The sequence below is a fragment of the Phyllobates terribilis genome, unplaced genomic scaffold, assembly GCF_046119375.1.
Source record: "Phyllobates terribilis strain yellow unplaced genomic scaffold, ASM4611937v1 Scaffold_1__5_contigs__length_1240528914, whole genome shotgun sequence".
Classification (NCBI taxonomy): Eukaryota; Metazoa; Chordata; class Amphibia; order Anura; family Dendrobatidae; genus Phyllobates; species Phyllobates terribilis.
Window position 1 is genome coordinate 1,030,174,558 of NW_027362761.1, and position 22,715 is coordinate 1,030,197,272.

Sequence of the window (22,715 nt, forward strand, 5' to 3'; positions counted from 1 at the left end):
ACTGGATATAGAAGCATAAACATAGTACATTTCTACCATTTTCAACAAAAATATAACCAATATGTACAATTATTGTATTAAAAATACAAAAGGGATACAGACTCTACCAATGTCTTTCTAAAAGACATACAGGTACAAGTAGTATCAAAAGCATGATGAAATCACCAGTTAGTTGTACATTCTGCACTTGACATCACAGAGCGAACTGAGGTTAGCAGTCCTATAATCTACCGTTATATGATGCTTTGTGCAATGTGAGATCGATCTGGCCTTGTGTCTGCCTCTATGCAGCAGGTCCATCACCTACATAAAAAAAGCTGGCAAATAAATGCATATTACATGTAAAATTACATAGGCATAACTGACAATGTGATATAGAGGGAAGGTCGACAAAAGCCATGATAACAGGATAGAAGCATTAAATAAAGCACTGTTGTCAGCTTCCACAGTGAAAAAAACACTGTCATTTCTTTCCTTGTTTTCTTTAAAGTTGTATACATATATATATATATATGTTAAACCACTGATCAATATGATCAGTTTAGAGCAAAATGGAAAAAAAATGTTTAATAATCCAAGATCATAAGTTCCTCACACAGGAGTATTACTCGGATTGGCAGCCTTCAGGTATCCGGAGTCTGTGCAAAGGGAGAAAGATGGCGATTCAGTCATGAACGTGTAAAATAGCAGCTGTGAGCAGATGGATGCTACCCATTAGCCTTCTCTACGAGTGCAGTGTCCCACAATGACCATTCTCCATCCCCGTGTCATATACATGAATGTGCTGCATTGCTAGGGATAGCTAGATCATGACAATGGTTGCTGAACAGATTGATTTGTTTTTTTTGTTGTTTTTTTTTTTTTTAAGATGAAAGATGAAAAAAAGCTACCAAATATGCTCAATATTAACAACTAGTAGCATTAATTGAATGTCCCAAGCTGCCGTTACTTTAATATAATCCAGTTCTTTTTTTCCAATTAAAAATCTCTATATAAACATAAAAAAATATGTCATAACTTAGATGTGAAATAACACTGTAAATATCCTGATGTAACAAAGACGCTCTCCAGACGTAAAGCGTGCACCTCTCATGACGGAGGACTGCGCACGCCGGGATCAGATTGTAACAGAATTGTAAACCAACTCAATAAACCTGTGTACAGAGACGATTGAAATGCAATCTCAGCTAAAGGTAAAAATAGCTGATAGAAGCACATGGCTAGCCGGCCGTACAAACAGTAGGCAAAGCTAGCTATGACTAAAAGTTAAAACCAAGAGTTTAAAAAAAAGAAAGACACCATCCAGGCATGAAGAAGTGCAATAGAAGGGATTGCTGATGTGGTGACTGACAAATGTGGAATGATACTGTGCAACATTCAGCCAGCTTCCATCAGATTTCAGCTTCCTGCACAGTTTCTCTCAAGCAACAACTCGCACAGGACGAAAAGTGCCGCGGTGATGTCTTCACAGTATTTCACATGCCAGGGAGTGAAACAGAAGGATATTAGATGCCCAGTGCTGCTTATAAGGCAGAGGAGGAAACTGCTCCACAGACTCCAATCATTGGGCATCCTCTTGTGCTCTCCATTTCTGGTGACTTATCCTAGAACAGGGCAAGGTCCTAACCTCATACAGCCGACACTTGTTCATCATCTGCAAGAGAAAAAGGAATAAAAAGGGTAGAAAATATGTATACAAAAACATCATGCATCTGATCGAGCATTAGAATGTGCTACTATGTAAAGTGCATTAATATATGTATAAAAAACATGCAGAAGTCAACTCACAATAACGGAACGCACAAAAGGGAAGGCCATCAAGTTATAAAATAAATCAACAGGCCACCATATTAATGAGAGTAGGAATTGTGGTCCCAAACATCCTGTAAATGTATTTTTTATCATTTCCTTACAGTTTATCCAACAATTAACACTTCTTGTTTAGGTCATATGACCTGTGGTGAGGCCGGGAAGGGCCATCCTCATACAAGTGTGATTATGTGCCCATAGTATGTTCATGTGAGTCTGCACTATACACTGGGTCTTCTCCTCCCCCAGAGCAAAAAAGGTAGATTCTAGCTCCTTAAAATTCCAAACTTTATTCAAAAGGATTAAAAATGAATTCCATGTAGCAATAAATAGGCCACGCATTTCCAATGCACTTCAACATTCTTAGTTTTTGGCTCAGACAAAGAAAGCCGAAGTGTATTCAAAACGCGTTGCCAATTGACTGTTATATGGAATTCATTTTTAATACTTTTGAATAAGGTTTGGAATTTTACGGAGCTGGAATCTACCTTCTCTGCTGTGGATCTACTCGTTTGGTCATAGCGTATTCCTCTGCTCCTGCACGCCTTTTGTCTTATATGTGGAGCTGCTTTCACTACTTCTCTCACAATTCTTCTCCTCCCAGCTCCTCTGCCTGCTCACAGTCTTTGAATGACAGGTCATTGCTTTTTAAGTAAATTGAAACTACCACAGCCCGACTAGCTCCACCATATTAAAGCTCTTCCGACCCCTTTCCACACTTAATATAACTCAAACGTCAGTGTTTGTTTTCCAGGGTCAGTTCAGGTCAAATAAAAATCAAAAGATAAAATTCAAGAATCCTATTCTTTCATTTTTTGAGTGCCTAAGTTTTTCAACTTATTGATATTGCCCTAGAGCACAGTGGTTCTTTCATAGCTTCAATCAATCCATCAATGACCCAGAAGTAGTCATACACTTCCCAGGACACTTACCATCATCCTTTGCTGCTACTCCTTGTGTCTGATATATGGCAAGCCGTGGATCTGCCTCGTTGGGTTTATGCCATTGTGGCTTGTTAACCAGCTTGCTACAAGGGTGATTATGAGAAGGTGGGGATGTAGCTGGAGCTCCTTCACTGTCGCTCCTTCGGGCCATCATCCTGGAGCGTTGTAGTGCTACGTTGTAGTCTGGAGGCTTCCTAGATAACTGTGGGTGTCCATCAGCAAACTCTGCTATGGGGATTCCTACATATCCTGGCGGTGTGGGTGGCGGCTCTCTGTATCGCCCATCCTTCCGTGCTGTGGTAACACAATACACTACCATAAGAGACAATTATTGTCACAAGAGAAACCAAACAAAGGAGGTAAAACAAAAGCAAACTCTATAATGCCAAGTGAAAAGTTGTCGGGCAGCGCCTGCCTGCTCTTCATGTTCTGCAGTGTTGGCGGCTCTACACTACAGGGAGACTGGGGTGATCTAAAATCCATCTCCTGTTCCCCTACAAGCTCAGGCTGCTGCTCAGTCCCCCAGGGGGTGTTTTGTAGCTCTGACAGTCACTACAGCGAACTATAGAGTTACATGTAAGTAAGGTCCGTCTATACAGACTGACCAGCGGCACAATATGATCGCCGATCAGTAAACTTTTATTACTCAGCGGTTATCGAAATATCAGCGCACACAGGCTGCCGTTACCATTAGCAGTGCGAGTCCTGATTACACAGGATTATGCACCATTGAGAATGATTATCTTATGCGCTGCACAGAAGATCATTTCACCTGATGATCAAGGGTTTTGCTCTTATAACGGGTAATCGGCAGCCTGTTTACACAGCAAGAGAATTGTGAAACAAGAGTTTTTAACCATGCTTGTCCATAACTATCTTGTAGGGCAAATGCTTATCCTTTAATTAGCTATAATAAAAAAGCATAAACCACATAATAAGGTGCTCATAGTGCCAGTGCTCATTAAATAATCATGATCTCACCCAGGTCTTGATGACTCCAATGGATCCAAGGTACGGAGACAGGTCAGCCAAATTACAGGAGTACAAACCAATATTGCCTATGTGCCCTGTTTGTCTCCTGCTCTGACAAGAGAAGTACCCAAGCCCAAGTGTAGCCTATATCAGTAAAATAACCCCAAAGAAAAAACAGCCAAAAATGCCAAGTGCTGCAGTGGCAGCCACATGGTTAACCGAACGTGCAGAGTGCTGCCTGGTCAAAAAGGAGATGTCACCCCTTTGTTTGGGGTTATTTTACTGATATAGGCTACACTTGGGCTTGGGTACTTCTCTTGTCAGAGCAGGAGACAAACAGGGCACATATGCAACATTGGTTTGTACTCCTGTAATTTGGCTGACCTGTCTCCGTACCTTGGATCCATCGGAGTCATCAAGACCTGGGTGAGATCATGATTATTTAATGAGCACTGGCACTATGAGCACCTTATTATGTGGTTTATGCTTTTTTTATTATAGCTAATTAAATGTTAAGTTTTAGAGATACTATGGCTGTTTATAATATAACTTTTAGGAGTATACTGGTATCATCTGTTGAGATAGATCCTGAGCTGTTTAGTGGATTGTAAATGCCCCTTAAATCACTGCCATATAGAATTGTATTTGCTTTTTGTAGAAGTTCCTGAGCACACAGCATCCTAGGGACAGAGGACTGGTTACATCGGCTAGGCCTTGTCTGCCATCCCCTCCTCCCCCCAGTAGTACTTCTGTGCATAAGTAGTCGATTATCTACATGGCTGACGAGAAGAACATCCCCTGAGGGTTTATTACTAGTGATTGTCTGGAGGAACCCATCAGCTTTCATAGTGGTTTTATGTGAAGGGATCCTGTGGGCCATGGTACCAAATGGGTATTAATTAGAAGCCGAGCTTCACCCCGGTTTTTGCCTTCCCTACGTTATGTTTTTAATTGTGATTAATTGCTATGTACGACTCTTAATTTTAGATATCAAAAGACGACTATATGAACAAGCATCCCCCCTTTGGTTATATGAATTGATGAGAATGTGACACTTTCTGGTCATTACTTTTCCCCTTGTTTATGGAGTGCTATAATATATCAATCACCTTTTATAAAGTGTATTTACCAGTTGAACCCCCGCCGGTCTTTGTGTACTTATAATATACTGCAGCCCGGTACACAACGGCTGGCGAGAAGCCCCAGAGCAGCGGGGATCCAACAGGTAAGGAATGCTTTTATTCTTTTACCACATTATAGGGACGCTGTCAGGTCCCCAGAGCCAGCACTACAAGATACGGAGCCATAATCCAGTATAACACTCCTGTCCTCAATGTCCCATACTGTGAGTCACAGGCAGTGCGCATCTTAAAGTCACCAAGCTGGAGTGGTCCGAGATAGGTGACAGATAAAGTTGTTTTTGTGGACATAAGTTGGGACATCAGGGACATGACTGCGATACTAGGTCATAGCTCTAAATCATTATGGGTGCAGTCTGAGAGGCTTGGGTGACCTCACAGGTTCCCTTTCACCCCAAAATCCCTTCCTTACCCACTTTTTTTTTTCTTTTACAACTCATAAAATTCCTTTCCTTTATACCCACTTCCTCTGTGGGTATAAGACCTGAGCCCCTGGCAGGACTATATGTGCTAATTACCCCAATGCTGCACTTTACAAGGTTCTGCTGGTGAGGAGACCTACAAGTCCTGCTTTTCTATGGGCCATCATTGACTTACTGGATATATATTGATGTAATTATGATTGCACACGGTTACATTATTAATCTCTCTTAAGAAGCCTTTTGTTTGTCATACTACAAGTATGTCTAGGAGTCATTATGGGTCAGACAATAAGAATTTCTCTGCTCATCTGGAACAATCAGTTCATTTATCTGCTTATATAGCATCTGAATAATAATTGGCAGCACAACATTTCTCAGCAGATGTAAGTAGTAAGATAACTTGTTCTTACCAATAAGACCTTTTGATGAAGACGCTGTTACGGCTATGTGTGTGGGCACTGGTGGAGTCTTGGCTTCCTCGGACATATGAGATGTTAGGCTGCTGGTTTCTGCTTCAAGTGAAACATCTTTTCCACCTCTTCTCTTAATGGTGCCAGTGTCGCCCTCAGAGTCCTCACCCCAGTAGCCAGTGGATGATGCCCAGCTTGCTCTGGACTGTGCTTGATCTAAAGCCTCTCTTCCCTGATTGTGTCTGCCATACTTTGTGCTATGATCAGGAAAATTAACCTGGTCCAGATGAGTCCCTGGTGGCCAGAAACCTGCTCCATCTGATGTGCCATCATACTGAACATGACCAAACTGAAGAGTCTCCCAGCTCCTCTGATGTGGTATAGTCTGTATATTGTCATGGGATCCACTAGAGCAAGATGTCCAACTACCACGTCCACTGTCCGCAGCATCCAGGGACGCCCTGTCACCCTGGTCCTGGGAGAGCTCCTCCATGCTGGGAGAGGACAGAACCGTCGCTGCAGCGTATAAGCCTCTAGTCTCTGCCAAATGCGTGTACGGGCTAGAACGAGAGGGGAAAATACGTTGTTACTCGGCAAGAAGGCCACATCACTAGCACATCGGTTCTTCTTATTTTACAACACACAATGAAATCTTATACTACGATGTATTAGACCTTTAGGAACAGAAAACTATCCGGTTTATATACACATTAATATATGTAGATGTTTTAGTTTTGCTTTACAATTACACCATGCAGTAAAGCAAGTTACTACACACAATAGCATCATGACCTCCATTTTTTGATGGATCCAGACAGACCTCACTGACTTGGGTCTCATCAGGGTTTTATTATAGACCGCTAGAAAGACGCTGCAAGCTGCGCTATGCTTGATGTCAGAAATACCTTAAAAAGGTTGCTCAAGACTACAACATTGATGCCCTCAGTCTATGATGATCGATATCAGATCAGTGGGGTACGACATCCAGCACTCCCACCGATCAGTTATTAGCAGGTCCTGAGACCACCAGAAGTGCAGTGAATACAGTGCCAGAACAGGACAGCTCCATACAATGGCCATTCTCAGGTACTGCAGCTCAGCTCTCGTTCAGTGCTTAATATCAAGCACTGTACACTGTGTACTGTACAGTATATCAAAGAGCCACAGCTCCAGTAGTCAAATGATTAATGGGGATGCCAGCTGACCGACCCCACTGATATGATATTAATGACCTATTCTATTGGTCATCAATATCGCAGTCCGGGACATGCCCTTTAAATCTGATGACTTACCAGTGATATAAATGGAGAAACTGCTGAAATCTGGACAGCTTACACAATAAATCAGATTTTTAATAAATCAATCTAACTGAAAAATGTTTCAATTTCACGGCTGTGCCCGCTACCCAACGAGGTGGTATTATTGATGCAATACATACCCTATGCAGGGGTCCACTTCCATCATGGCTCTCCTGTCAGGCCGCACCACACCTAGATTAGCGTCCACAATGCTCACTGAATGCCTCTGCCGTCGATCATCATGCAGATGCATGCCGTCAAATGAGGAATTGCTAACAATACTGGAGCGGGAAGAGATCTCGCTGTGCCCAGAGTCGGAGAAGTTATCCACAGTGCCGCTGGCTGCCAAAGTGTAACCTGCAAAGCAAATTATTAACAAATGAAGCGATCGTGGCCTGCTGTGCCCACTATGTGCCGGCAATACTATCTCTACTCACACTGCAGTGAAAAATAGGTCTGGAAGTAAAGTGGCACCAAGTCATGTTTAATCAACACGAAGGAGCTGAGCTAATAGCCTTATGGAGGGGGTAAATATGTACTAGAGAGGTCTTTGTCCTTAATTAGGGGTTGTCCTCCGAGTTACTAGAAGTAGCACACCATCCACAGCTGCACATCAGTGCTAATGGCCGGGCTACCTACAGCATGGTTGGGTGAACATCTGGCCATAGTACCTTTTCTAGGAGAGCTCTGTGGCGAGGTGGGTGGAGAAGAGAGCTGCGATGAAGCATTCGATAGCGTGTCATCTGCCCCCTTCTTGTGGCGCTCTACGCTTCCTTCTTCTGATAACGAAAGAATTTTCTTTAACGCTTGTGGTGAGTTGATGCCTTTTAGAGAGGACATATATCAGTATGAAAGAACCTGATCTAAGGGTATGGGGGTGAGGGTCTGTAACTGAATAGTTACAATGAAGCCTACATTTCTACTTTTCTTTACATTTGGTCACACTGGGGGTTATGTACAGCAAACTATTTCATAAGAAACTTTACAAAGTTGGCCTTCGCTTGGGACCCCTTCTCCTCTTGTACAGACCTGCAGGACACAGCACGTCCAGGTATTACATAGACGGACATTTGTATAAATGGCTGGCATGTAATGTTACATTTCCCCTTTAGCAGATGTGGCCTCAACTGCTGATTACACGAGACCATATGGGATCAGAAAATATGGGCTGAAACTGTGAAATTAACCCATAAAAGGGTTATTCCTACTAGAGCAAGTCATCCCCTATCCAGATAAAGGCACTCTGAAACCCATTCATTGTTTATGGGACTGCCGAAATTTGCAGTGTTATACTATTTTCTCCGGCAGTCCCATAGATAACGAATGGAATAGAAGTCGAGATCCTGAATCTCTGCTCCACTCAAAACAGCTGTGCAGGGCATAGTTACAGTGCTTCACAGCCCCAATGTAGGGATCACTGGGGGTGGAAGGCGGAAAGTCACAGTGGTTGGACCTCCAAGCAACCAGCAAGTTATCCCTTATCCTACAGATAGTAAATTATTCCCCATCTTGGGTATAACCCTTTAAGTCTCCAAACAAGGAGTTCTTACCTACCTGTAGAAAAACAGCATCTTGTCCATAGAGCAGCTCAACTTTTGTAAGTCATCGAGTCTATACTGCATGCCTTTAATTAACTCATCAGAAAAAAGAACTCCACTTGTATATCCTTGGACTCTCAGAAGTTTAATTACTACATGGAATTCAAATTGGATGGCCAATACTAATTAACCTCCTGAGCACTGTGCAGAGCTTTTTTCTGATGTTGGCAGGGGTTGGGACCCTATTGATGTTCTCCAGCTACACAGAGTGCCATCAACTTCTCAATGGCTTAAAGAAATAGAGTAATTGCTTTTATTTCACCCGCAGAAGTGCCGCTCTCTTCATTCACTCAACTTTTCAATACTTTGACTTATACCAACAGAGCAAACTATGAAATAAACTCCACGGAGAGTCTATTAAAAGTAGTAAATAATTTCACTAACCGAAGGGAGGAAGATCCTTGACTGGCACCTTCTTCCTAGACGGATAGAGCGACACAGCGGGCACCTGCAATGCCTGATTTGGCTTTAATGTTGGCTGCTGCTTCTGCTGCGTTGCTGCCCGCGGTGCTACTGGTGATGTGTCAGGTTTCCCTGATCTCTTGTCACAAGGTGTTTTTGGCACTTTAAAAAAATAAAATAAAAATTAGTTAAAATAAAGTTTATAAAGACATTAGACCCAAAATCTGAACAATCAGTAGCGTAATGTAATGAATGCAGCCCTTCACAGCACACATCATAGGACTAATACTCAAAGGGCTTAAAGCGACTTCCAACAGAGCAGATTGTGGCATGCTGCTTACATGTATTCGTTGCTGGCTCACACTGCACCGATAGAGTCTGCAGATTCTCTTCATCCATCTCAAGATCCAGATCGGACAAGTACTGCTTCACTTTGCGAGCCATCTGTGCATCCTCGTACAGTTTCTTGGCATTTAGGAAGGAGCTGCGTCGTACTCGCTTTTTGTGCCCTCCGGTCTGTGCCACATCGAGGACAGTGGCATTGGTGCTGCCCTGACTGAGTGACCTGGGAACAGAAGACCATTAACAATGAAATAAAGCCATTCATCTCATGACATGATGGAGAAAAATGTAGTCATGCAAGGGTGAAATGAGGGGGATTTATGCTACACATGCCTCATTCCAGTAAGTAAAGCTAGTATAGAAAAAATAACTAGTCAAACACTAGGAAAAACTATCTACTATGCAAAATATTTCCTCTAAACATTACCCACAGTCCAAAGCTGCAGCAATGGGCTCAGGTAACCGGATCTCAACCGATGTGCACAATGCAAAGCTGCAGCTTGGACCTTAGCCATCAACTGGATCATTAACGGGAAAAGCTCATGCTGAAAAACTGTCTGCTTTACTGCAGTTACTGGTGGCGGGTGATGAAAACGATTACAGTGTTAACTACATGTTCAGTGGTCAGTAAAGTAGCTGGTTAGTGTATGAAGCGGTCCAGGGTGATGACCATGCATTATGGACCTTATTGAGGAGGATGAAGCCATCACTATGAGCTACCTTCTGCATCAGGTGTCACTTACCAAGCCCCGAGAAAAAGTGTAACTACACAAACTAGTACTTTTTTTGGTAGGGATGGTTAAGAATGCGTGTGAGAGTAGATATATGGTAAGTCAGGAGTGCTGGGTCCTGTCTACTCGGACACAAAGGCTTAGAAAGTTGTACACTTTCGTCACCAGTCCGGCATCCATAGCTGGATAGAAACCAGCATACAGCGTATTTGTTCCAGCTCTAGAACCAAACGCAACAACTGATCTGCTGGAAACACCTTCACATAACTATGGGATCAGTTCTGGCATTTGTTTCCCTACTATGAAGCCAAGGTAGGAAAAAAAAGAACAGATACCAAATAAAATGGAAACAAGGATCAATCAGATGTTAAGGACCTTTAATCAAGATGTCCCACTGCCATGGCTGACACCAAAAGCAGTGATGCATCTGAAGAAGCATTTCTAGGCCATGTGTAAATGCTTCATTTGTATATAATAATGTAGAAACTGGGACCAACTAACACTAGATCAGCTCAATAAATCATTAGTCTGCTGGCAAGAGGGTTAAAAGGTAACACAAAGCGAAAAGCATAAGAAAGGAAATAATGCGAATGGAAAGGATGGAAATAATATGTGGCAGTGGACGACATGGGCACCAACAAACTCACCCCAAACTTCTCCACTTCTTCTTTCTGCAAGTGAGAACCATGGAGGAAGAAGCAAGTGTATAGAAAGAAACAGGGAGAAAGAAAGATCACAAGCTCAGAAAGAAAGGCCCAGACCACAAGACAAGACTCACGGGCAGCCAACAGACACTTCCAAATGGCACACATAGGAGAGCATTACCACTTGTGGTTTAATACCTCCAAGTCCCCAAACACAAGAGAGTTATATTTGTTAGATCTAATAATATATATATTCATATTCATGTCTTGAGACCCCACTGATCACTCAAAAAAAAGTTCTGAAAAGAAAGTCTGTGTGCACCCGGGTTGTGCAGGAGTTACGTACTTCTGCATAGGCAGCTGCCCATGTCAGATTTTTTTTTGTCTTTTTAGGAGATTGGTGGGGACTCAGGACCTGGACCCCCTCCAATTAACAGCATGATGAGTGGGGGAGGGAATAAAGAATAAAAAAAAAAAAAAATTATAGGTGTACTTTATTTTTAACAGACTCCTGAATTCCTCCATGAATCTGTTAAAAAGAGTTCTTTATTTTTTTTATATACCGTAGCACCAACATATTCTGTAGCGCTTTACATACATTATCATACATAAATATTCAATTTAAAGTTCAAAACTAATGAGTATTGTGCCACCCAAGCAGTACATTCTTGACAATTTTGCAAGCAGAAAAAGACTAAAAAACATAAGCTCACCTTGTACGGAACATCAGGGCAGGGTCCATGTTCACAGAGGCCATTCTGCCAACATGGCGAATTTCTTTTGCAATCATCCTTAGTTTCTCAAAGTTTACCAATCCTTCGACTTTTGAGTCATTGCCTGGATGGAAAAAAAGACATCTAGTTTCCAGGATTCCTGTAAGTCCATATAAAGAATGCATCCAGAAATGTATTAATATGATCACCTTCATGTAGGAAAGTGAGGTCTTTCTTAATAACAGGAAACAGAGGGATGATGGGCGGTTGGAGGTTCTGGCTGTTTAGTACATTCCGATATTTTGCCATGTTCCTCGATGGGTCAAAGAGGTCTTGCAGATCTTGAAAAAGTTTTTCATATTTACTAGGGAGTTTTTCCCATGTTGTTCTTAGTCTTGACACTGGAGCCAAATTTAAGCCACTGGAATAGAATGAACAACAATAATAGGTATAGTCTGGATATTCCACGTTCCCACATCTGAACCTACAAAAAGTGGTTACAATAATGGCACCTCCATTGGCCGAGCATCAACGGACCTATAGTAGCCTGTATATACTAAAGTACAAAGCTCGCTCAGTATTTTTATTTTCTGTAGGCCTAATGATAAACTGTGTAAACTGGGAATATTCTAATCTGGGCAAAAGTTATTGTGAAGGAGGGTGAAGAGGTGAGCTCGATCATCAACTATTGTCTGACATGGTGCCATGTTATCTACAGTATATAGGCATAACTAATCATTGTAATCCTGCCTGTGATGATAATGAGACTGCTGAAAAGACCTCTGTACAGGACAAGTAGGAATCTATGAAAATTGCAAGATTTCTGTTTAAATATATTAGATATTATATGGAAAACTGGGGAAAAAAATAATCACAAAATTGCCTATTGTTCAAATCAGGTTTTGTGATAAGTCTGCTTTAAATCACAGATATAGCTGCTATTCTCTTGTTACAAGCCATAGAAAAGGCATGAGCAAACCACACATCTTTTTAGCTCAATTATACCACAGATAATAAGACATTCATTTTACCTAATAATTGCAAACATCGAGTTGAAATTTTTGCACTCTCTACAGTGCAGCGCAATCTTGATAAAATGTTTGATGATCTTCATTCTCTTAAGCTGATTAGTCTCTCTCAAAATTTCAGAAGCCACCCAAAAAGTTTCTTGATTGATCACGTCTTCAAAGTTCTTGAGGTTGACGCAACCAGTTTTTGACTTGAGTTTGAAAAGGTCGTCAATGTACTCTGTTGGCTCAATGTTCCGGAAAAGCTCAAAATTCCTCATTGACAGCTGCGTTGCCACCTCGATAGTACTTAACTGAAGCAAAGAAATCTGACTTTCCCTTAGCAAGTCCTGGGCGTCTTCGTCTGAACATAGCGTTTCTGTCTCCATGTTGTTTTTAAGATAATACCTGGAATAAGTAAACTGGGTTAGCTGCAAGTTTTAGAAGAGGCTGCATGGACTGGGCATCCAAACAATTAGCACATTAATAATCCTAAATATAAAAAGATACAAAAAAATATATATATTTGGCTTTTTTTAAAAAACTTATACATACACACACGTATATATACACTGCTCAAAAAAATAAAGGGAACACTCAAATAACACATCCTAGATCTGAATGAAGGAAATATTCTCATTGAATACTTTGTTCTGTACAAAGTTGAATGTGCTGACAACAAAATCACAGACCAGTCCAGGTCTCCTCCCAGACCTGGACTAAAGCATTCGCCAACTCCTGGACAGTCTGTGGTGCAACGTAACATTGGTGGATGGAGCGAGACACGATGTCCCAGATGTGCTCAATCGGATTCAGGTCTGGGGAACGGGTGGGCCAGTCCATAGCTTCAATGCCTTCATCTTGCCGGAACTGCTGACACACTCCAGCCACATGAGGTCTGGCATTGTCCTGCATTAGGAGGAACCCAGGGCCAACTGCACCAGCATATGGTCTCACAAGGGGTCTGAGGATCTCATCTCGTTACCTAATGGCAGTCAGGCTACCTCTGGCGAGCACATGGAGGGCTGTGCGGCCCTCCAAAGAAATGCCACCCCACACCATTACTGACCCACTGCCAAACCGGTCATGCTGAAGGATGTCGCAGGCAGGAGATCGCTCTCCACGGCGTCTCCAGACTCTGTCCTGTCTGTCACATGTGCTCAGTGTGAACCTGCTTTCATCTGTAAAGAACACAGGGTGCCAGTGGCGACTTTCCCAATCCTGGTGTTTTGTGGCACATGCCAAGCGTCCTGCACGGTGTTGGGCTGTGAGCACAACCCCCATCTGTGGACGTCGGGCCCTCATAGAGTCGGTTTCTAACCATTTGAGCAGACACATGCACATTTGTGTCCTGCTGGAGGTCATTTTGCAGGGCTCTGGCAGTGTTCCTCCTTGCACAAAGGCAGAGGTAGCGGTCCTGCTGCTGGGTTGTTGCCCTCCTACGGCCCCCTCCACATCTCCTGGTGTACTGGCCTGTCTCCTGGTAGCGCCACCAGCCTCTGGACACTACGCTGACAGTCACAGCAAACCTTCTTGCCACAGCTCGCATTGATGTGCCATCCTGGATGAGCTGCACTACCTGAGCAACTTCTGTGGGTTGTAGAGTCCGTCTCATGCTACCACGAGTGTGAAAGCACAACCAACATTCAAAAGTGACCAAAACATCAGCCAGAAAGCATTGGTACTGAGATGTGGTCTGTGGTCCCCACCTGCAGAATCACTCCTTTATTGATTTAATTTAATATAATTGCCAATAATTTCCATCTATTGTCTATTCCATTTGCACAACAGCATGTGAAATTGATTGTCAATCAGTGTTGCTTCCTAAGTGGACAGTTTGATTTCACAGAAGTTTGATTTACTTGGAGTTATATTCTGTTGTTTAAGTGTTCCCTTTATTTTTTTGAGCAGTGTATACGTACAGTACAGACCAAAAGTTTGGACACACCTTCTCATTTCAAGATTTTTCTGTATTTTCATGACTATGAAAATTATACATTCACACTGAAGGCATCAAAACTATGAATTAACACATGTGGAATTATATACTTAACAAAAAAGTGTGAAACAACTGAAAATATGTCTTATATTCTAGGTTCTTCAAAGTAGCCACCTTTTGCTTTGATGACTGCTTTGCACACTCTTGGCATTCTCTTGATGAGCTTCAAGAGGTAGTCAATGGAAATGGTCTTCCAACAATCTTGAAGGAGTTCCCAGAGATGCTTAGCACTTGTTGGCCCTTTTGCCTTCACTCTGCGGTCCAGCTCACCCCAAATCATCTCGATTGGGTTCAGGTCTGGTGACTGTGGAGGCCAGGTCATCTGGCGTATCACCCCATCACTCTCCTTCTTGGTCAAATAGCCCTTACACAGCCTGGAGGTGTGTTTGGGGTCATTGTCCTGTTGAAAAATAAATGATGGTCCAACTAAACGCAAACCGGATGGAATAGCATGCCGCTGCAAGATGCTGTTGTAGCCATGCTGGTTCAGTATGCCTTCAATTTTGAATAAATCCCCAACAGTGTCACCAGCAAAGCACCCCCACACGATCACACCTCCTCCTCCATGCTTCACGGTGGGAACCAGGCATGTAGAGTCCATCTGTTCACCTTTTCTGCATCGCACAAAGACACGGTGGTTGGAACCAAAGATCTCAAATTTAGACTCATCAGACCAAAGCACAGATTTCCACTGGTCTAATGTCCATTCCCTGTGTTCTTTAGCCCAAATAAGTCTCTTGTGCTTGTTGCCTGTCCTTAGCAGTGGTTTCCTAGCAGCTATTTTACCATGAAGGCCTGCTGCACAAAGTCTCCTCTTAACAGTTGTTGAAGAGATGTGTCTGCTGCTAGAACTCTGTGTGGCATTGACCTGGTCTCTAATCTGAGCTGCTGTTAACCTGCGATTTCTGAGGCTGGTGACTCGGATAAACTTATCCTCAGAAGCAGAGGTGACTCTTGGTCTTCCTTTCCTGGGGCAGTCCTCATGTGAGCCAGTTTCTTGCAGCGCTTGATGGTTTTTGCATCTGCACTTGGGGACACTTTCAAAGTTTTACCAATTTTTTGCATTGACTGACCTTCATTTCTTAAAGTAATGATGGCCACTCATTTTTCTTTACTTAGCTGCTTTTTTCTTGCCATAATACAAATTCTAACAGTCTATTTAGTAGGACTATCAGCTGTGTATCCACCAGACTTCTGCACAACACAGCTGATGATCCGAACCCCATTTATAAGGCAAGAAATCCCACTTATTAAACCTGACAGGGCACACCTGTGAAGTGAAAACCATTTCCGGTGACTACCTCTTGAAGCTCATCAAAAGAATGCCAAGAGTGTGCAAAGCAGTCATCAAAGCAAAAGGTGGCTACTTTGAAGAACCTAGAATATAAGACATATTTTCAGTTGTTTCACACATTTTTTGTTAAGTATATAATTTCACATGTGTTAATTCATAGTTTTGATGCCTTCAGTGTGAATGTACAATTTTCATAGTCATGAAAATACAGAAAAATCTTTAAATGAGAAGGTGTGTCCAAACTTTTGGTCTGTACTGTATATACATGCATACATTCAAATACACATCCAATCAATGAAATTGCAAGTTTTAGCCACCAGATGGCAGCAGGCCCTGAGAGTTTTAACTGCAATAGGATTACATCACCATCTGGATAATTTGATAATCGTGTTTCGGGGCTGATGCAGAAAATCTAACAGGTTTAGCATCAACTCAAAGAGAAAACAGACATCCAATACAAAATATGCAATGCTGATTTGATTAGATACCACAAATTCAACCATACCTGCCGCTGAGCTGGATTCTGTCAGCTAGCTTAGACAGCTGGTCTGGGAGCCGCCTCTGCTTGATGACACCTTCAGGAGTGACAGATACCTCACACAGAGAGTAAGACTCAGGTACCGCAGTCAGGGCAAACTCCCTGATAGCCTGGACTACCACTTCCTTTGCAGTGGTGTCTTTGCTTATCATTATATAGCGGCTTTGTTGGTCGGCCTTAAATACTCGCAGTACTTGATCAGGGAGATCTAGAGGAAGGAGGAAAAGACAATGTAAAGCACAGTACAATTTAGGTAACACATAATATATGTATTTTCAGATTAATAACAATGTTCAATAGTTTTCGTTTGGCCTTCATCTAAACTTTATTTGCGAAGTATAAAAAAAAGAAAAAAAAAAGAAAAGATTTTGGGAGAAAAAATGTGCTTCTATGATTTAACCACTAGATGGCAATCTAGAGTTACAAATTGCAAATTTCTGTTTGTGGAGACAAGAACCTTCATCAAATAGCAAAAAGACAGGCTAGCCTCTCCCATACCAGCAATGGCAGCACAAAGAAAGCAGCCAGGTGCAGTCACTTACACAAAAAAGATAAGCAACATGGTCTCTAGGTGTCTTACATTGAAGGCTGGGTAATATGACAGATTAGTATAGTTACTACTGACATACTAAATATAAGGCTGAATTCAGACCTCCATGCATCATCCGAGTACGGACTACGATGCAGAGACTGGCCGCCATTCTCCTGACATAAGCCTATGAGACAGTCGAGTTCAGGAGACTTGCTGCGTTTCATACTCTGCCCCAGATTCACAGGTGTCTGAATTCGGTCTTACAATTGCACGGCCCTTGCAATTAGACACAAGTGTGGAAACGTATCATCCAGTGTGCTCCTGAAATGGAGCTGGGCTCAGCTATTCTCTACAGGTTTGCTAATTCATCTACACGTGTTAGATAGGAATTTTGTTGTACGGTCGCTAAATAACATAGAAAGCAAATGCTAACAAAAACCACACACTTCTGTCTTGCATTCAATTATCTAATCTTTCCACCAGTCCGTGTCCTATAACCTATGATGAACGCTCTTGTTAAACCGGCTAAAGATAGTCTAAAAATGTGGAAAAATAAACAGTGGGAATAAGCCGGCAGCGGCTGCAATCAGAACATCCGCAGCGCAGGATGTGGCGGCTCAGTCACAGACGCAGGGGCCGCGCGCTCCCACCTGGGGTGGTGGTGAAGTCCAGTATGCGGTGATGAGACTGCAGTAAATCCGGGTTGCTGGATGACAGGGTCCCGCTGACTGGGAGCGTGGCCGGCATGTGCTTGGTTTGCCTCAGGCCAACAATGCTGTCATCTTGAGACTGCCCGATTCCAATGTCACTAAGAAACAAAGACAGCAGATGTAAGTGCATGTACATATCAGAAGTAGAGAGAAGGACGAGAACTAGGCAAGATGGAGAAAGACATGTACTATGGAGAACCTTTGTCAATTCTCAGTCAGATATCATTCCTGACTATGAAAAGCAGCTTTAGGTTGGGAATAATAGCGGCCTGCCAAACCAATGTCCAGCCAACAGTGGTTTTGAATCGTTATTGATGATCTATCCTTAGGAAAGGCCATCAATATCTGATTGGTGACGACGTACGGCACGGATGATGATCAGCTGTTACCGCCACCAGCCGGATGTTCTCAGATGCTTCCAGAACACACAGCGCCCTCATTTCTATAGTGGCTGTGGCCGGGTACTGCAGACCCACCCCCTATTCAAATGGCTAAAGGAAGATCCGCAGTACCCGGCTGCAGCCACTACAGAAATGATGTGTGTTACTTTAGCATCCAAGATTTAACAACTGATCGGCGCAGTTGCTGTGTGTCACACCCCACCAATCAGATATTCATGGCCTATACCAAGGATAGGCCATCAATAAAAAAAGTAGTGTCCAACCCCTTCAGGGGCGGTTACACGGTGCGTATTTGAGGCAGAATTGCCTTCAGAAAATTTACAGTGCAATACAGTACCCAACAAGTGTGGATTTTAGTGCGGAAAATCAGCATTAAATCCACAACTTGAGCATGTAACCTAAAGCCAACATGTAATTGGCTAGTCAAACTAGTGATATGGTTAATTAAGTCCCGGTTTTGTAGCGACCTGATGTTCCAGCATGGATAACTCAAGCATTGAAGCCACATACAGACCAGCCTGACATTACACTGGGAGTATCTTCACACCAAGTACATTGGCACGCCCACAAAGCACTTCAAGGCTAATTTGCATGTGATTTCAAACTTTTATTTGTTAGCACTTGCACACTGGATTACTACAAATCAGGTGTCGCTTTTATATTTTTCGTAGTACGAAGGTTCTCACAGGTTCCCTTTAACAGGAAGGTTGGGTGAGCGAAGACTACAGACCTGCTGCTCCAAAGGCTCCAGCACCCATCGGAGCGATGTCACCCAGCAGGGCATAAGACCCACTCATTGTGCTCAGAAAACAAAATGCCTTCAAGAGGTAAATGTATTTTCACCCGACACTGCTAAGATTACTACAAATCCTCCCGAGTGGAAACGTCTCCATATCTATTTGGCCAGACGTAGGACAATGGGGTCTGAGCTTAGGGACACAGAAAATCTGTTCATTACACACAACTGCACCTCCATTCACGCACTGCAGTTTTTTTTTTACGCAGGTGCAGGAGAAATGAAGTGTGAGGAGCATTGACACCTGTATGTAATGTATTGTATGTGTCTGTATGTGTAATGTAATGTAATGTATGTGTGTCCTGTTTGTGTCTATGTGTCGTGTGTGTGAGTGCCCCCCTAGCAGTGTATGTACAGACAGCTTCTGGCTGCAGTACATACACTGCTTTAAAAGAAAAAAACTATGGATACTCACCTATCCTAAGGATGGGAGAGGCGTCCGCTCCGGTCCCGCGGCTTCCAGCATCTGCCGTGAAGCGATCAGCTGACTGTCAGGTGACCGGCTTGTAAATCAGCTGACCGGAAGCCGGTTACAAGACGGTAAGCTATAGTCAGCCAAACGGTTCTCCGGCAGATGCTGGAAGCGCGGGACCGGAGCAGACGCCTCTCCCATCCTTGGGATAGGTGAGTATCCATAGTTTCTCCTGCGCCTCCATAAAAACGCGCTGGAATTACGCAGTGTGTGAACACCGCTGCGTAATTCCATCGCTTATAATGGGCACAATAGGAGAAAGCACAGGACGCAGCTGCGTAAAGAATTGACATGCCAATTCTTTACGCAGCTGCGCTTTCCCGCTGCGTAAAATAACACAGTGTCTGAATGGCAAAGTGAATTTCCCATTCAGTTTGTTGGCAGACACAAGGCACATTGCGTATTTTGAAAAAGCGCGTGCAAAAAAGCGCGCGAAAATACGCAATGTGTGAACGCAGCCTTACTAGGTATACGGGTGCCAGTATTGGGTAGCTAGGTGCTTTTGGTCTCATTGGTGCTCCTCTCCATTCATTGCTCATGCTATAGCCAGAAGCAGAAGCGCACTGTAGTTGGGGGCTGCATACTGCGTACTCAGTGCAAACACAGTGTCCTAGTGTCTGACAAGTCATGGCTATTTCCTACTGATTCATTCATATAAGAGAAATTACTCCCAAATAAACAGACCTTAAACCCAGAGACCTGTAATCCAGGAACACAATGTGACTGGGAGCGGTTCACAAGAAAAGCCATTCCCGGTCCCATTGAAGGCCGCCCTAGATCAGCACTGAAAAGCCCATCCGCAGCACAAAGAACGTTTATGACTTTAGGGCTGTAAAGAGGACTAGAAGGGGTGTGCTCTATAATTAGGGGCTCTCAGCCTATACACGTATTGTCAGACCAGCACAACAACTAGAGATTTCTGTAACACGTGAGACTCCACAGGAGCGAAACCTAGGGATTACCAGTAACACAGGGCGATTTCTCCATAAACCCCATACACAATCATACACAATCACTGTGATAAAGGGCAGCAGTACTACATTGGATGCATCCAGTAATATGGAAGATATGGCTCTGTCAGGACAAAACATCCAGAGATTTGCTGGATTATTGTACTATAATGAGAATATTAATAGCTCTACTACCATCACTTGAATCGCTGAGGTCCTATTCATCGACTGCTCATATAATCCCGTCCTTTTCAGATTTAGTGTGTATGATACAAGACGTGTAAGCAGTGTCTATACATTACCAGCTTTTACTACACAAATAGCTGCCAATAATGACCTTTAGTGGACTACATCTTGCTGTCCACCTCAGGAAGGCGCAAACGGCTGAAAATTATGTCCAACAGAGCACACCGTAACGCCGTCCGTATCACTATAGTCAATGGACCCAAAACCAGTTTTGCTTTAGACTAAAGCCCCGACCGAGGGGAGCAACTGAACATTTGCTAAAACGCTATGTGAACACAGTCTGATTGTCGCTTCTATAAGGAAAATATTCTTAATAAAAACAATTTAAGGATGAGAAGAACTTCTCCTTACTTGTAAGGCTTCTGAGGCAGAATGCTGATCCGGGTCTTATCGAGAATCTTCTTCAGCTTGTTCCTCCCTCCTACAGTATTGGCTTTACCCTTCTTGCTGACTTTTTCAAGTCCAATCACTTGTTCAACATCAACTGCGAGATCAGGAATAGAGAACCGACTGGCCTTCTTGATATCTCCGATTTTGGGTAAATGTGGGGCACTATTTCTCTTTTCTTCCAACATTCTTGCTAGAAGCTCTTTAAAGACTGGAGAAAGAAAGACACCAGGGAAGAGCAAAAATTAAGTGTCAGAGTCTGTTTCATAGATCGTATACAGACCATATATTCATGATCACATGTAGGAGAAGCTTAGGATCGCATTGTGCATTGCTTTGCTTTTCCTAAAAAGTCACTTTACAACCGATTTGCTGCCTGTGATGAATGCTACCTCCATGCAGTCCACTTACCAAACAGATTGGTTTTCACAGTGATAGACAAGTGAGTGTTATTCTTCAGGATCTCCATAGCCTTTGTGAGCTGAATGTTTTCAAAGTTCTGACCGTTCACCTCCAATATCTGAAAGTAAAGGGCAAGTAACCCGACGTGATTAATAATACAAGCGGTGACATTTACCTTCCTGAGAAAGAGCTGTTTGGGGCAGCTTTTTTTCCCTTTAATGTATAGGGATTGCAGAAGTAATAGACTTAATTGACATGAATTATTGAACTGGCTCTTTCTTCCCTTTCTTTCTCAGCAGTAAGCAGTAGAGATTTCTCGCAGAGAAGGTGGTCTTACCGTACCTGATCCCCTCTCTTTAAGCCAGCCTCAACAGCCTTGCTGCCAGGATCCACGCTGTCAACAAAGATACCAAACCCCTTGTCTGACCCCCCCAGCAGGGTGAAAGGCAAAGACGCCTCTCGCGAGGGCTTTGTTAGTGTTATCAATCTTCTTTTTGCCTTGGCAGCACATGCAATATTTAATAACCTCAGATGTCCACCCATTTTCTGAAAGGTAAAATTAAGGATCATTAAAATCATGGGGAAAAAAATAAAATAAGCATCTAGAAAAATATAGACATTACCTCTCGTTCCAAGTTATTTTCAAATTCCTCTAAAAATCGAGTCATAGCAGGGTCACCCTCAAAGTCATTAAAGTGATTGTTGACCCACAGCAGCACGACTCGAGTCACCTGCAAGGTAGAGGAGCCACGCTCAGCCAAATAGCACTAATAGATAGAAAATACAGTTACACCACGGAAACAGCAAAGCACCATTGGGATATAACACAATGACCAATCTAATACTTTAAAGTGAATATCCATTATGGAATCCCACCCTGCTTTTCATAGAAATCAGTGCAGAACTGTAAACCTATTTAAAGGGAACCAATCGATTAATTCATGCTGCACAAACCACGAGCAGCAGTAATCAGGGCCTGGCTGCATGATGTTTTTTCTGAAACGTCCTGACCAGGGACCATAGGGAGTGACGAGACTAGTCTGGTACGGCCCCTGGCTGGCCGCTCCCCGCACCACTCTCTAGTTGATTGACAGGTCTTTCTCATGTCTACCCACTGACTGACAGGTCTCTTCCATGTGTTTACGTAGGGACAGCCCTTAGTCTCATATCTCTAGCCAAGTTCCTTGGTCAGATATTCAGATTATATATGATCTAAAAATTAACATGGCTGTAAACGAGCAGCCAGGCTCTGATTCATGCCGCATGGTTTGGGCAGTATGAATCGAATAACAGGTTCTTTTGAAGAATGATCGGAGCTCAATTTGTTTGATAAAATTAACTTAAAGGGGTTAACACATCTCCAAGATCCTATCCCAATATGTGTAATATTATTAGCAAATACCTCCAATTAGAAATTCAGTATAGTTCTTCTGATTAGCCATGTCCCTTACCCCATATGTAGGGCATTGCAGTAGCTTAGGTATCCATGGTTACGACCACTCATATAATGTCTGTTAGTTTTTAGTGGTCATAACCATGGATACCTAAGCTACTGCA

At 42.9% G+C, this 22,715-nt stretch overlaps 1 protein-coding gene across 19 annotated transcripts in view; it reads right to left on the bottom strand.

Annotated features, from left to right (window-relative positions):
* Positions 1–835: 835 nt before the first annotated feature.
* LOC141157366 (rap guanine nucleotide exchange factor 2) overlaps positions 836–22,715 on the bottom strand; it is a 238,778-nt gene continuing 216,898 nt past the window's right edge. For 9 of the 19 annotated variants that reach the window (XM_073644607.1, XM_073644521.1, XM_073644513.1 and 6 more), the window contains 17 exons: positions 21,782–21,925; positions 21,501–21,704; positions 21,168–21,276; positions 20,721–20,967; positions 17,445–17,602; positions 16,230–16,470; positions 12,456–12,839; positions 11,634–11,845; positions 11,425–11,548; positions 10,715–10,738; positions 9,336–9,559; positions 8,977–9,156; positions 7,666–7,818; positions 7,135–7,351; positions 5,697–6,256; positions 2,742–3,065; positions 836–1,654 (listed from right to left, as the gene is read on the bottom strand). In XM_073644607.1, the coding sequence (XP_073500708.1) occupies positions 1,629–1,654; positions 2,742–3,065; positions 5,697–6,256; positions 7,135–7,351; positions 7,666–7,818; positions 8,977–9,156; positions 9,336–9,559; positions 10,715–10,738; positions 11,425–11,548; positions 11,634–11,845; positions 12,456–12,839; positions 16,230–16,470; positions 17,445–17,602; positions 20,721–20,967; positions 21,168–21,276; positions 21,501–21,704; positions 21,782–21,925 (3,531 nt within the window). In that variant the 3' untranslated portion in view covers positions 836–1,628. The remainder of the gene's footprint in view (positions 1,655–2,741; positions 3,066–5,696; positions 6,257–7,134; positions 7,352–7,665; positions 7,819–8,976; positions 9,157–9,335; positions 9,560–10,714; positions 10,739–11,424; positions 11,549–11,633; positions 11,846–12,455; positions 12,840–16,229; positions 16,471–17,444; positions 17,603–20,720; positions 20,968–21,167; positions 21,277–21,500; positions 21,705–21,781; positions 21,926–22,715) is intronic. The other 10 variants (XM_073644587.1, XM_073644568.1, XM_073644661.1 and 7 more) reach the window with 8 other exon arrangements.